Source organism: Camelus dromedarius, chromosome 4, assembly GCF_036321535.1.
Source record: "Camelus dromedarius isolate mCamDro1 chromosome 4, mCamDro1.pat, whole genome shotgun sequence".
Taxonomy (NCBI): Eukaryota; Metazoa; Chordata; class Mammalia; order Artiodactyla; family Camelidae; genus Camelus; species Camelus dromedarius.
In genome coordinates, this window is record NC_087439.1 from 5,500,555 (window position 1) to 5,516,007 (window position 15,453).

The 15,453-nt window shown below is 43.3% G+C and overlaps 1 protein-coding gene across 9 annotated transcripts in view; it reads left to right on the plus strand.

Annotated features, from left to right (window-relative positions):
* The window catches only part of SAP130 (Sin3A associated protein 130), a 72,366-nt gene extending 57,747 nt beyond the window's left edge, over positions 1-14,619 (plus strand). For 7 of the 9 annotated variants that reach the window (XM_031451190.2, XM_064484661.1, XM_064484659.1 and 4 more), the window contains 5 exons: positions 257-505; positions 682-807; positions 12,145-12,248; positions 13,417-13,530; positions 13,699-14,619. In XM_031451190.2, coding sequence (XP_031307050.1) covers positions 257-505; positions 682-807; positions 12,145-12,248; positions 13,417-13,530; positions 13,699-13,857 — 752 coding nt within the window. In that variant the 3' untranslated portion in view covers positions 13,858-14,619. Of the gene's footprint in view, positions 1-256; positions 506-681; positions 808-2,196; positions 2,972-12,144; positions 12,249-13,416; positions 13,531-13,698 lie in introns of those variants that run through there. The other 2 variants (XM_064484660.1, XM_064484667.1) reach the window with 2 other exon arrangements.
* The last annotated feature ends 834 nt before the right edge of the window (positions 14,620-15,453 follow it).

Below are 15,453 nucleotides of genomic sequence, written 5' to 3' on the forward strand. Positions count from 1 at the left end.
GTTTCCGCTGAGTTGCGTGCACCCATTTCCCAGGAGGGCTCCTCACTTGTGCTAAGGGGGGGCGGGGCTGAGGTGTTAGGAAACCATTGTCAGCCTCTGCCACAGTTAGGGTGCTTAGCACTGTGCTGGGCACGCGGGAGGACGCAGTCAGCGTTAGCTTGCCTTCCTGTCAGTCTTCCACATGGATGGACACCATTGACACTCCCCACGACGTGTGTGGGTTCTCACACGTGTGCACACTCTTCTCCCTTGACAGCAGTTCCTCCCCTGGCCACCAACACCGTGTCTCCATCCCTTGCGTTGCTGGCTAACAACTTGTCCATGCCGCCGAGTGACCTGCCGCCGGGCGCCTCCCCGAGGAAGAAGCCGCGCAAGCAGCAGCACGTGATCTCCACAGAAGAGGGGGAGATGATGGAGACCAACAGCACCGACGACGAGAAGTCCGCTGCCAAGAGCCTCCTGGTGAAGGCCGAGAAGCGCAAGTCTCCTCCCAAGGAGTACATCGGTAATGCCCGCTCGGCCAGCTTGGTCCCCGGACTCCTCCCCACTGCAGTCCCGCTGGAGGTGTCCCACCCGGGGCTGTGTCCCCGCTGGAGCTCACCTGCAGGAGCCGTCCCGGGAGGGTTGCTGCAGATAGGTAATAAGCTGTTCAATGTCTTCTTTTTCTTCTCTCTTGAATAGATGAAGAAGGTGTGAGGTATGTTCCCGTGCGTCCAAGACCCCCCATCACTTTGCTCCGCCACTATCGGAACCCCTGGAAAGCTGCTTACCACCACTTCCAGCGGTACAGCGACGTCCGGGTCAAAGGTCAGTCTCCCCAGAAATGTCCAGTGTTCATGCAGGTGGCTGGTCTTTCATTGGGCTGTATTGAAACCACAGTAGAATAAAAAGACAGAATCACAGTTTTCCAGTTTCAAAAAGAGCCATAAATTTTTGTTATAAAATCTTGAGACTTTAGCAGGGGAGGGTAGAGCTCAGTGGTAGAGCACATGCTTATCAAGCAAGGTCCTGTGTTCAATCTCCAGTACCTCCAATAAAAACAAATGTGTAAGTAAGTAAACAAACCTAATTACCTCCCCCGTCCAAAAAAATTAATAATAATAAAATGAAATCTTGAGACTTCAGTGTTTAACTTAAGCAAAATATTCAGTTGAGTATAAAATTTGGAAAATTATCCTTTGCCTCAGAAAGCTATGTGCACTTTTATCGGACACTCAGTCTAGGGAGTAAGTGACAACATTGCTTTTAGTTAAGTTTCATGTGTTACCAGCTCCCCAGGTGGTGACAGACGACCTCCTTAGCCCTTAGCCCCCAGAGTCATTGGGGAAGAGCCCACTAGATTATTTGAAGCAGTCCACAGTAGTCCCTTGGATACTCAGATATATAGGCGTCATAAGCCCCAGGAAGTTTATTTTCCAAAAGACCTTTTGTTTAACATGTGTGAAGCTCTTGGAATGGTTCAGGGCAGGCGCTAAGTAAATGTTTCTATTGTTAAGCTTAAGAATAACATCCTAATAAACCCACACACATGTGATAAAAATGGCTAATGGTACCTTGCAAATATCTGCAACTATTTCTGTGGACTTTCTATCATTAATCTCAGATATAATTGTTTGCACAGAAAGGTTATGTTTTCAGAGAATTGGTTGTGTTTCCCGTTCCCTCATATAAACTCTACTTGGAAACTTCTCTGAGGGTTTCCTTGACCCTCAAGATGAGTCTGAGTTGGATGGTACTGACTCGTGCCTGTTAGCAAGAGTGAAAGTCCTGGCGGTTCTGTCTCTGGACGGAAGCACAGAGGGGGCTGCACTGCCCAGCTTTTCTTCCTCACAAGTATACCCCAAGCTTTGAAAAGAGGGTGGGATTTCACACCCTCTTTGGTTTGGCAGAAGCAGGACCTGAGCCGCTAAACATTTCTCCACACCACGAGAATTCCATCCTAGCAATAAAATACTTACAGTTTTCCCTGGTGACACTTTAAGCCATGTTAGAAGGTTCTCACTGCTTATTGGGACTCACTCTTCAAGAGCTATCTCAAGAAAGATAATTTGACAGCTGAAAATATTAGTAATTCCTGAATCTTCTCTTTGGATATGTACGTATTTATCACCTTGTGCCAAGTCTTTTCTTTTTTTTTTTTTTTTTTTTTTTTGGTGGCAGGAGGTAACTTAATTTTATTTATTTATTTATTTTTAGAGAAAGTACTGGGGATTGAACCCAGGACCTCATGCATGCTAAGCACGGACTCTACCACTGAGCTATACCCTCCCCACCTCCAAGTCTCTTGACTATTAAACTTTAATTGAACTGCTTTGGCTGAACTTTAAAGTCATATTCATATAAAGAAATCAGGATGGAATTCTAAAAACAGGTAATTCACAGGAGGGAAGGAAGAGAGGAAAAGGGAACAAGAAGCACAGGAAACAAACAGAAAACAAGTAATAACAGGGCAGACTTAGCTTTACATGTCAGTAATGACCTTAAACAAAAATAGTCTGAATATACCAGTTAAAGTACAGATTGGCAACAGATGCTGATGGGAATGTGGAGAAAAGGGAACCCTTGTACACACTTGGTGGGAATGTAAATTGGTGCAACCACTGTAGAAAACAGTGTGGCGGTCTCTCAAACAGCTAAAAATAGAATTACCATCTGACCCAGCAATTCCACTCCCAGGAGTGTTCTGGAGAAAAGGGAAACACTAATTTGAAAATGCACCCCAAAGTTTATAACAGCATTGTTTACATTTGCCAAGACACGGAAGCAACCTAAGTGTCCATCAACAGATGACTGGATAAAGAAGATGTGGTGTGTATACACAATGGAATACTTCTTAGCCATAAAAAAGAATGAAAGTTTGCCATGTGCAGCAACATGAATGGACTTGGAGGGCATTATGCTAAGTGAAATAAGTCAGACAAAGAAGATAAATACTATATGATATCACTTATGTCACAGATACAGAGAACAAATGAATGGTTACCAGTGGGGGGGGGCAGTAAAGGGTTAGGGGAGTAGGAGGTACAAACTGTTGGGTGTAAGACGGGCTCAAGGATGTATTGTACAAGATGTGAAATATAACCAGTATTTTGTAATAACTGTAAATGAAAAGTAACCTTTTAAAATTGTACAAAAAACACAGATTGGCAGAGAGGATAAAAAAAATAGTTCCAAAGTTCCAACTATATTCTGTCTCTGAGAAAGTTCAGATACACTATATGGATAGATTGACAGTAAGAGGATAGAAAAATATATACAGTGCAAAAATTAATCAAAAAACAAGAGTGGTTATATTAATATCAAATAAAGTAGACTTCGGAGGAAGGACAGTTACTAGAGACAAATACACTACATACCAGTTAAAAATATATAGGCAACAAAAACCAAGAGCTTCAGAATACATGAAGCAAAAACAGCTGAAAGGAGTGATAGACAAACGTGCAGTTATAGTTAGAACGTCAGCAGCTCTTGGCAGTTGGCAGAAGTGCCTGACAGAAAATCAACAAGGATATAGAAAAGGAAAGAAGGAAGGAAGCCAACCAGCATCACGCAGACGTTTGCAGAACACTTGAACAGCAGCAGAACACATGCTCTGTGCACCCAGGACAAGTAAAGATGGACCACACTCAGAATCATTAACCTCAGCAGATTGGAAAGAATTGACATCACATACAGTATCTTCATTGACCATAATGGGAAACAAACCAGAAATCAGTGGCAGAGCAGTAACAGGAAAACCTCCAAGCCATGAAAGTTGAACAGCACACTTCTGCATAACTGGTCAAAGAGGACATCTCAAGGGAAGTTTTTAAAAATACTAAAAACCGAATGAAAATGAAAATAACAAAGAAGAGCAACATAAAGCAAGGACGGGAAGAAAATAGTAAAGGTAGCAGAAATCAGTGAAATTGGAAACAGAAAAATAATGAAATCAGTGAACAAAGCGAATTCTTTGGAAAAAATTGGTAAAATTAATAAATCTTTAGCAGGACTGATGAAGGTAAAAGAAGACATAAATCATGAGTATCAGAATGAAACAGGATATTACCACAGATTATGCAGCCATTAAAAGTGTAATAAGGAAATACTACAAAGTTGACCACTTAGATGAAATAGACCAATTCCTTGGAAAATCAGACTACCAAAACTCAACCAGAAACAGACAATCTGAATAGTCCTATAACCATTAAATCATTTGAATCCATAATTTAAAAGCTTCCAAACAGAAATCTCCAGACTCAGATACTTTTACTGAGAAATTCTGCCAAACGTTTAAGGAAGAATCAACACCAATTTTCCTGATACAAGAATGAGACAGAGTACAAAGACAGAAAGCTACAGATCAATATTCCTCAATGAATACAGAGGCAGAAATCCTTAACAAAGCGTTAGCCAATTGAATCAAGCAATACATAAATAGAATTTTACACCTTGATCAAGTGGGATTTGTTACAGTGGTGCAAGGCTAGTTCAGCATTTGAAAGTCAGTTTAATTCACTGTTATTATAATAGGCTGTATAGAGGGGGGAGGATATAGCTCAATGGTAGAGGGTGTGCTTAGCATGCACGAGGTCCTGGGTTCAATCCCCAGTACCGCCATTAAAATAAATGAATGAATAAACCTAATCCCCCCCTCAAAAAATAGGCTGTATTAATTTCTCAGGGCTGCTACAACAGAGAACTACGAAGTAGACAGCCTAAAACAACAGGTTTATTCTCTTACAATCCTGGAGACTAGGAGTCCCAAAATCAGAGTATCAGCAGGGTCATGCCGTCTTTGAAGACTGTAGAAGAGAGTATTTCCTCGCCTCTTTTTAGTTTCTGGTCATTGCCAGCAACCCTGGGTATTGTTTGGCTTGCAACCACATTACTCCAATTTCTGCCTCCATCTCCATGTAGCATTTCTCCCCTGTGTTTCTTGACTCTTTGGCTTTAGGGCCACCCCTAATTCAGTATGGCTTCTTCTTAACTTGATTACATCTGCAAAGACCCTCTTTCAAATAAGGTCACATTTGCAGGTACCAAGAGTTAAGACTATAACATACCTTTTGGAGAGAGCAGTTCAATCCACAGTGAAAGCAGAAGAAGAAAAATCACATGATCATATCAATTGATGGCAGAAAATTTCCTTGACAAGATTGAGAACTTTTTCATGATAAAATCTCATAAATAAGAAAAGAGGAAGACTGCTTCAACTTGATAAAAGATCTGCCAAAAAAAGAGAGAGCTAACATTGTATTTAATGGTGAAAGACTGAATGCTTTCTACCCGGGATTAGCAAATAGACAAGGCTAAGGCTGTCTTCTCTCACGGCTCTTACTTAACATAGATATGGAAATTCTAGCTACCCTGGAAAGCAAGAAAAAGAGATAAAAGGCTGTACAGATTGGAAGGAATAAGTAAAACTGTCTCTATTTGCAAATAAAATTATTGTCTACACAGAAAATCTCAAGGATTATACCCCCAAAAATCTCTGGGAACTAATAAATAATTTCAGCAAGGTCACAGAATATGGTATCAACACACAAAAATCTACTGTATTTGTAGAAACCTGGAATAAACTTGTGGAAATGTACTGAAAATATACTATCATTTATAATTATCTCCCCAAAATGATATACTTAGGTACAAATCGAGGAAAACACATACAGGACACGTTTACTGAAAATGGCCAAATGCCAATGAAAGAAATGAAAGAAGGTCTAAAGAAATGAAGAGACCTACAGCATTCACCATTGGAAGAACTCAACATAAAGATGTCACTTCTCCCTCGATTGATCGATAACTTTTACTACAGTTCCTACCAAAATCACAAAGGTTTTTATATACAGTAAAACTTATCCTAAACATTATGTGGAAAGGCACAGGAACTAAAATACAGTCTTGAAAAACAAGAAATCATTCTTACCAATAATAAATCTAATTTAGCTACAGGACTCAAAACAGCATCATATTTGCAGAGGGATAGATGTGTAGATGATTAGAATAGAAAATGCAGAAGTAGATCCTTACAAATATGCCCAACTGGTTTTTGAGCAAAGCACAAAAGCAATTTAATTGAGAAAGGAGAGTCTTTTTAGCAAATGGTGCTGGGCATCAAATGTTTTCCAAAAAAAAAAAAAAAAAAAAACCTCAACCTAATCCTCACACCTTATACAAACTAACTCAACATGGATAAAATGGATAATAGATTTAAATGCAAAATACAAAACTACGAAACTTTTCAAAGAGAACCTAGGGTGTGGTGAACAGTTCTTAAGGCATGACACCAAAAACACCATCTATAAAAGAAAAACAATAAATTGGACTTCATAAAAACTTTGTATCTGTGAAAGACCCTGTTAGGAGGATGAAAAGCAAGCTCTAGACTGGGAGGGAGCACTGGCAAACCACGTATCGCATAAAGGATTCATGTCTAAGATATATTAGAAAATCTCATTACTTAACAGTAAATGAAAACAATAATCCAGTTAGAAAATGGACAGAGGCATGAAGAGACATTTCACCAAAGAGAATACATGGATGGCAAGCCACTGAGATGTTCAGGGGAACATGAATCCTAGTCCGTAAGTGTGGGCTGTGTAGTGACTTTCATCCAAAGTGTGCAGTGTGGAAGAGGGTGGGGGAAGAGTAACGTTACAGTGGAGCACCTGATAAATGTCACCTCAGCCAGGTGATCAAGGTCAGTGTCAGTAGCAATGAACCACGCTAATAGTACGTGCCCTTCACAGTGAGGCTTCTCTGTCTCCTCTCAAAAAACCGTAAGCACAGTCTAATCCTAACAGAAACATTGGACAAATCTAAATAGAAGGGCATTCTATGAGATACTTAACCAGGACTCTTTAAAACTGTCAGGGTCATCAGAAGCCAGGGAAGTCTGAGAAACCAGCAAGCCAAGAGGAGTCTAAGGAGACATGACAAGGAAGTGTAATGTGGTGTCTTACCTGGATCCTGGAACAGAAAACAATGAAATCTAGTTTTTAAAAAATGTTTATCCCTAGCTGTTAGAGGAATTTAAATTGAGATGCCTACCAAAAGAGCGGAAATTAAAAATACCCATGACGCCAAGTGCTGGTGAGGATGTGGAGAAACTAGATCTCGCATACATTCCTTTGAGCATTTTGAATCTATTGTCCCACTGCCCTCCAGCCTCCATTGTTTCCTCTGAGGAGTCGGCTGTTAATTTCATCCACTATCTTGTAAGGGATGCTTCATTTTTTTCTCTTGCTGCTTTGAAGATTTTCTCAGCTTGGAACATTTTTACTGTGGTGTGTCTGTGAGTATCTTTTCATTTCTTATACTTGGAGCTCCTTGAGCTTCCCAGGTATATAGGTGATCGTCTTGCAGTAAATGTGGGAAATTTTCAGCCATTTTCTCTTTGAATATTTCTTCTCCTTTCTCTCTTTTTTTCTGGCACTCCATTACCATGTGTTGCTGCTCTCAATGGTGTTTCACATTTCCCTACAGCCCTGTTCATTTTTCTTCATTTCTTTTTTCCCTCAGTTCTTCAGCTTGCCTGACCTCTATCCATCTGTCTTCAACTTCACTAATTCTCTTTTGTACCAGTTCAGATCTACTGTTGAGACCCTCTACTGGATTTTGAGAATTTCATTGTATTTGTTTTAATTTAATATCTAACCAAAGGCAAGATTTTTTTTCTTATTGACTTACTTATTTATTGACATATAGTGGATCTACAACGTTGTGTTAATTTCTGGTGTCACTTTTGTACTTTTTAACTCCAGAATTTCCATTTGGTTCTTTTCTTAAGGAATCATTTCTGTCTTCTTAATGATAGTCTCAATTTAATGGGACATGATGATCACACCTTCTTTTAATTCTTTGCTCATGCTTTCTTTTCATCCTGTGAACTTACCTGTTACGGCTCCTTTGAAATCTGATAAATCTGATACCTGGTCACTCTCTCAAGCAGTTTCTGGTGCCTTGTCTCTTTTTCCCCATGTATGGGTCATACGTTCCTGTTTCTTTGTGTGCCTCATAATTTTTGTTGGAAACTGGACATTTTAGATAATATACCCTGTAGGACCTCTGGGTACCAGTCTCCCCACCTCTTGCAAGACTTGTTATTGTTATTTGCTTGTTTATTTGTTTAGTGACCGGCTGGATTCTTGTAGTGAAATCTAATCACCTCCACCCGATCGGCACCACCAAGTGTTAAGCCTCTGGTGTTACTCCTGAGGGAGGCGTAGCTTTGGGTGTGCCCACAGTCGTCCTGTGGTGACAGTGACGTTAGTAGGGCTCTCTCCCACTGTTTCCCAGACCACATCCAGCTGATAAACTGCACTAATTGCTTGCCATTTGATCCAGTAGAACGCAGTCCTGGAATTTGCCCTGGAACACAAATTCCTCTGCAGACTCACCCCATCGTACTGTAGCTCCCTGCCGGAATGGCCTGTGAGTTCAGTGTGTGATATTTGCTCTACCCCCAGGAGAGCTCCTGCCAGCCGCCTTATCCTCTGTTCTCTCCTGCAGACTAGTCAGCCCACAGTCTGGGCTGTGTCTTTGTAGCTCTGCACATTTCCTCACACTGCCCTTCACTGCCCCCTCCACTCTTCCCGGGTCTCCTTCTAGGCAGACTCTCTGCGCCCAGGGCCCTGGAGATGGAGGGGTTTGGTGAAGATGGGACAGTGGCAGCCTTCCCTCCCAGTAACAGTTTGCTCCAAGACGAGCATTCAGGGAAGGGAGGAGGGAGCAGCCTGGAGTCCACTGGGCTCGCTGCTCCTAGTGTGAAGCCACCGTTTCACAAGGCGGGAGAAGCATTCTCAGCCGCCTTGCCCCAGTACGGTCTCCGTTCCAGAAGTGGGGATTGAACAGAAGGAGGGAGCCCCCATATGAGTTAGCCTGCCCTGGGACAGAGCCCTGGAGCAGAGGTGTGAAATGCCCCGCTCTTCCTGGGAGGGGAGCCCTGCCCTCAGCCTCTGGAGGAGAGGGGCCCTGGGTCCGGGCGGCAACGGTCTGGAGTGGGGTATCTACTGGAGGAAGGAGGAGGGAGGGAAGGGCCTCGCTTCGGTGACCGCAGGCTTGCTGTTCTTACACACTTTGTAGGTTTGCTCGAATAGATGTTTCTGCATTTGCTGTTTGCCCTAAAGACCTTTCCCAGAGGTTTAGGTGGTTATTTCAAATATTTCACCACTTCCTCTGGGGAGCAGCTCAGTAGAACCTGTCACACACATCACTGAGCTACTCTGGAAAACAGTTTGGCAGTTTCATAAAGACTGAACATAGACACTGGGGGAGGGTACAGCTCAGGGGTAGAGCGCATGCTAGCATGCACGAGGTCCTGGGTTCAATCCTCAGTACCTCCATTAAATAAATAAATAAACCTAATTACCTCCCCCCTCCCAGAAAAAAAGAAATAAAAATTAAAAAATTAAAATATTTAAAAGAAAAAAGACTAAACATACACGTATCATAGAACCCAACACTTGCACTCCTGGCCATTCATCCCAGAAAATTGAAAACCTGTGTCTCCACATAAATCCGTACACAAGTGTTTATAGCAAATTTTGATGATAACCAGAAGCTGGAAACAACACAAATGGCACTAAATGGTTAAACAGACTGTGGCACCGTTGAAAACTGCCCAGGAACGGAAAGGAAAGAACTCTTCCTCATGCAACAGCCTGGATGGGTTCAAGGGCATTGTGCCTGCGCTTGGTGGAAAAAGCCAATCTCAGGACACATACTACCCACCCCTCAAACACCATGTGATTCTATCTATACAACAATCTCAAAATGCCAAAATTATACAGATAGAGAACAAACCAGTGGACCTAGGGGGAATGGTAGGGGAGGGGTGGTGTGACCGTAAAGGTATAGCACAGGAGAGTTCTGAATCCTGACTGTGCTGGGGTCACATGAATCTCCGTGTGACACCGTGACACGCACTCACTTTGCGTCAGTGGTAGTTTCCTAGGTGCCGTACTGGACTGTTGACATTAGGATGTAAACAGTGGGGGAAAATAGGGAAGCAGGACCTCCTGACCTCCCTTACTGTCTTTTTTCCAATAATAGCTTTGTTGTAGTTCACGTAGCATACAGTTCAGCTTTGAAAATATACAGTTAGTGATTTTCTAGTGTATTCCCAGAGTCGCACATCTGTCACTGCGGTTCGTTTTAAGACACTTTCATCACCCCAGTAAGAAGCTCGCCAGCCCTTAGCCGTCTCTTCCCCAGTCCTGCTGTCTTCACCCGTCCCTGCCCCCAGCCCGAGGCAGCCTCTCACCAGCTTTCCATCTCAGCAGATGTCCCGGTGCTGGACATTTCACATTTCACTTATCAGGCATCTGTGACCAGCCTGTTTGACGTAATGTTTTCAAGGCCCATCCGTGTAGCATGTATCAGTACTTCATTCTTTTTTCTTGCCAAATAATATTCTACTTTATGGATATATACCGAATTTTATTTATTCATTCATCCCTTGTTGGGTATTTGGGTTGTTCCCATTTGGGGGTTATTTCGAATAATGGTGCCACGATCCTTTGTGTACAAATTTTTGTGTGAACCTCTGTTTTCATTTCTCTTGGGCATATACCTAGAGATGGAATTTCTGAGTTGTTTGGTAATTATATTTAACGTTCTGGGAACTCCCAGATTGTTTTCCAAAACGAATACATTTTACTTTCCCACCAGCAGCACATGAAACGTTGATTTCGTCACATCCACACCAACGCTTACTGCCTCTTTTGTTTGATTATAGCTTCCTAATGGCTGTGAAGGGGTATCCACCATGTGAAGGGCTATCCACTGTGGTTTTGATTTCTGTTTTCCTAATGCCTAATGATGTTGAATACCGTCACATGTTTATTGGCCCTTAGTATATATTTTTTGGAGAAATGTCTTCGGATCTTTTGTCTTTTCTATAATTGAGTGGTAAGAATTCTTCCTGTGTTCTAGATATAAATCCCTTATTAGACTTACCTCTATACTGTCTTTACAGCTTCTGTGAATCTATAATTATTTCAAACCAAAAAGGGTTTTGAATGCTCATAATGAAATAAACATATGTCTGAAATTGGTTGACACCTGACTGGGGTCAGTAGATTCTCTCAATGTCAAGGCTGTGATATGGTCCTGTAATTTTGCAAGATGTCACCACTGGAGGAAACTGGATGAAGAGAGCACAGGATCTCCCTGAGTTATTTCTTACAATTACATGTGAGCCTACAGCTTTCTCAAAAAGTTTAAAAATTTTTTAATCACATTCATGCTATTATTTGCCTAGATGAGGGTTTTTTTTTTTTCAGTTTCTCTAAGAAGTAAAACTTGTCAATTTTAGGTTCGCAACAAAATTGAACGGAAGACAGAGATTTCCCATGTCCCTCCACTCCCCACACATGCAAAGCCTCCCGCTGTCGACACCCCTCAACACAGTGGTACTTTGGTTACATTTGATGACCCTACACTGACATTTAATCATCACCCAGAGTTCATCATTCACATCAGTGTTCAGTCTTGGTGTTGTACATTGTATCGGTTTTGACAGTCTATAGATTTTTTTTTCAAGATTAATTTTTTAAGTAAAATTTTTAATTTTTGAAATAATTTTTCATTTTCCATGTAACGTGTAAATACATTTTGAGTCCTAGCGCAACAGTAATATTCAAACTTCACAGATACAGCTAAACGCACCTTCGACAAGTGCCCCTCAGTCCTGGTTTGCCTTTCCCCAGTCCAAACGATACAGTTCACACCTACTTTACTACAGTGCTGGTTACTGGGCTTTTCTGCCCAAACGTAAATGTTACTCAGATTTGATCCCTGTGATTTCTCCAAGGTCGAGACAACAGCTTGGAGCTGCTACAACTTCGTGCCCAGCCTCCACCTGCTTCCAAGCATCACACATGCCATGGCTCCGACCCACTCAAGATCGCTTCCCTTCTTTTAAGAGATTAGAATATTAATTTATTCTTTTGAACTAACTAGATTTGAAGAATTCCTCTAGGGTGGACAAAAAGAGCTCTTATTCGTGTCACGACCTGTATCTTCAATGACTTAAATGCAGAGGATTGATTTAAAGATACTTAAGTGCAGAAATTTTTGAGAAAATAGTGTCTTGAACACAAATGACTTTAGCACTCTAAAAATCAGAATACACTTTTTTTTTTTTTTTAATGTTTCCAGAGGAGAAGAAAGCTATGCTGCAGGAAATAGCTAATCAGAAAGGAGTCTCCTGTCGTGCCCAAGGCTGGAAAGTCCACCTGTGTGCCGCCCAGTTGCTACAGCTGGTAGGTGGCGTTCCCGCAGCTGTGACGTCATGCTGGGGCGGCTGGATTCCCTGAGTCATTCTGAAGCATTCCCAGTGAACATGGGTCGTGGTGGAAGTTCTGTGTGTGCTGTGTAACATAATTATCCTGTCTATTCTGTGGATGTACTGTAATCTGAGCACATCTTAGCTCTGGTACCCATAACCGCATCTGTTGAACAGCCGTGGTGTGAGACCTGCGGTTCGGGTTCTGTGTTACGTGTTGCTGTGACATCCGATCGGGGAGCCTCTAACTGTGGTGTGACGGTCTGACAGTGAGCCCCACCCCTCGCCATTCTGCTCCTTATCGTGGGACCAACAGCGGTCCCGCTTCTCCACGAATAGTGGTCCTCAGTTCTCTGCCCACTTGAGATATTCAAGTAAGCCAGTCACACCCTCCCGTGAGCACCGGGGGCACCTCTCCCCCTGGATACTACAAAGCCTGCCTCCTGCAGCCCCTGCTGGTTCACGGAGTGCAGCCCCCACATGGCCCTGCGTGGTGTGCAGTGTCCTCTTCCCCTCGGCTGTGAGTATATTGACCAGTAAACTGCTGTTGATCTCACCTGTCTGGTGTGTTACGTGTTCAGCCATTTCCATCCCCCTGGGGTGGCAGTCCTTCCTTCACCAACAGGGTAAAGAGGAGGCGATCAAAATGATAACCTCACAGAGTTTGCCCATCTTTGGAATAGAGTGATCTAAAGAACATTGTCTTTAATGAGTTTGTTTTTTTTAAGGTAGTGCCAGGGGAGGGTATAGCTCAGTGACAGGGTGAGTGCTTAGCATGCATGAGGTCCTGGGTTCACTCTCCAGTACCTTCATCTAAAAAAAAAAAAAAAAGTAGTGCCATGGTTAGTTTTTGTATTTAGCAGAAATACAGGACTTGTAGACTTGTTTTTCAGAGGAATTGTGAATTCAGGGCAGTATTTAAAAGTTATCCTTGAAGGTAGACAGTGCCTTACAACAAATTGTGGGGTAAATTGTTGTCGATCGGTTTTCCTTGCTGTCCTGTACCTTATTCATTGGGAGAAACAGTTTTATCAGTGAAACAGATCTTTTCCTAGTTTACACAGGTGATTCAAGGTGGGTTTATTGGCCTGAGTTTGACAACAAAGAGAATCTCTGAGGTCACAACGCCCTCTTGTTTGTTGCAGACGAATCTAGAACACGACGTTTATGAAAGACTCACCAACCTACAGGAAGGGATTATCCCAAAGAAAAAAGCAGCAACTGATGATGATTTACACCGAATAAATGAACTAATACAGGTTTGAAGGAGTCCTCTCCCTCTTCTCTTAACTGCTCCCTTTTTCCCTCCCTCGTCCAGTAATGTCTTGAGTAAAAACCTGTTACTGATTTCCGCCCGTATTATCAGAATCACGAAGACCACACTGTCTTGAAGATGACGGTTGGTGACATGATGTCTCTCGTTCCAGGGAAACATGCAGAGGTGTAAGCTCGTGATGGATCAGATCAGCGAGGCCAGAGACTCCATGCTCAAGGTCTTAGATCACAAAGACCGCGTCCTGAAGCTTCTAAACAAGAACGGCACTGTCAAGAAGGTGTCAAAATTGAAGCGAAAGGAAAAAGTCTAGACCCCAAATCAGGACTCTGAAAACAGAATTGATGAAGAATGACGTTGGGGGTGGGGGGAGGGCTCCAGTTATTTGCAAAGTGGATTTTCCTTAATTCACACGTGAAAGCAGAGGGACCCGTAGCACAGTGACGCGGGGGGATCAGAGCTGGTCCGACACGGTGGACGCCAGTCTCTCTTCCAGGCGGCTCCCTCCCACACTTCCTGTCCCACACGTGACTTGTGATGCATCAGTGTCTCCTGGTTGAAATCAGTGACAAATGACCGGCTGGCATTTCTCGGCCTTCCAGCCGACAAACTGAATTTAGCTGATGGATTCCTGCAGGACCCATACTGAGCCTGGACTGAAAGTATCCACTCGGACCATCTGTTCTCTCTCCACTGAAACTCAGACCTCTCCCCTCACTCCAGCCGGGTCTTACTCCGTCTGCCCTTCAGATGCCCAAGCTGGCCTTCGAAAGCAGTGCCATGGCACCGAGCGACCTGCCACATCTCACACTCTAAAGGGTTTGAACTATCGAGTCTCGTCGTTTTTTTAAAGAACCATTTCACAGTGAAATTGTTATATTGTCTGTCCTGCGTGTGTCTGAGTTGGGTTTTTGTGGAGGTGCCGAGCCGGCAACACCGTAAGTTGCTCTGAGATCCCTGTCCTGAAGTACGTTCTTGGTTATCTGTACTTCTATAGCTGGTGTGATGCTGTTAATCGTATGTACCGCACATCTCCAAACGTTAATAAAGGACTCAAAGAGGTTTTTGTACATAAGCAGTTTGTATCTTTTTATAAAGTTAATCAGTGCCGTGCTGCACGTGTCTTTGAGTGTTTCCCCTCCTGTGGTTTCTCACACACCATGGGTGTACTCCGTTAAAGTTTTGTTATTCCCCACAGAATTCCATTTACCCTGGTGTTTTGAAGATGTCACAGATTGTGAAGTCTGATGGCTTTGGGTTATCTTAAATACAAGACGCTGTTGTATCCCATCGCACATAGAAGCTGGTCACACTGTGGAACAGTTGAGGGCTGCGGAACATCCAGGAGGGTGGATTTCCTTTACGAGGTTGCTCTTCCTTCCTGTGAACTTGCTGGAATGGTGAGGTGGCTGAGGCTTGCTTTTTGCCCTGACCTGAAGAGATCTGAGACGAGTCCATGCCAGTCCTGATCCCGTCTTTGGGACGAAGGTTGTAGCTCTCCTCCGACTGGCTCACCTGAGACGGCCTTCCTCGAATGGGAGCGGTGAGTGCTCATCTGGTGTAGGGTCGGAGAAGAGAGAAGCCAAGCAGGTGTTCAGCCTTCCCCAGGCTAGAGCACCTGCCTGCAGAGCCTCGGCTGCAGAAGTCCTCGGACAGGAGCAGTCAAGGCTGCTACACCAGTGTTTCCACTTGAAGATATGACTGCCCGCGTCCTGGACGCCGGCGTGGTGTTCGACGTGGTGGTGTGTGGCTGTGCCAGAACAGTGTTCTTTGCCTCAGCTTCTCATCTGTGTCTCTTCCCAGGGACACGTGGTGTGCCGGCGAGTGAAGGACAGGACTCAGGTATTTGGGACTCTGCATTACAGACCTGTTCTCCCGAAAGGTAGCATTACCTCCCTTAAACAGAGCG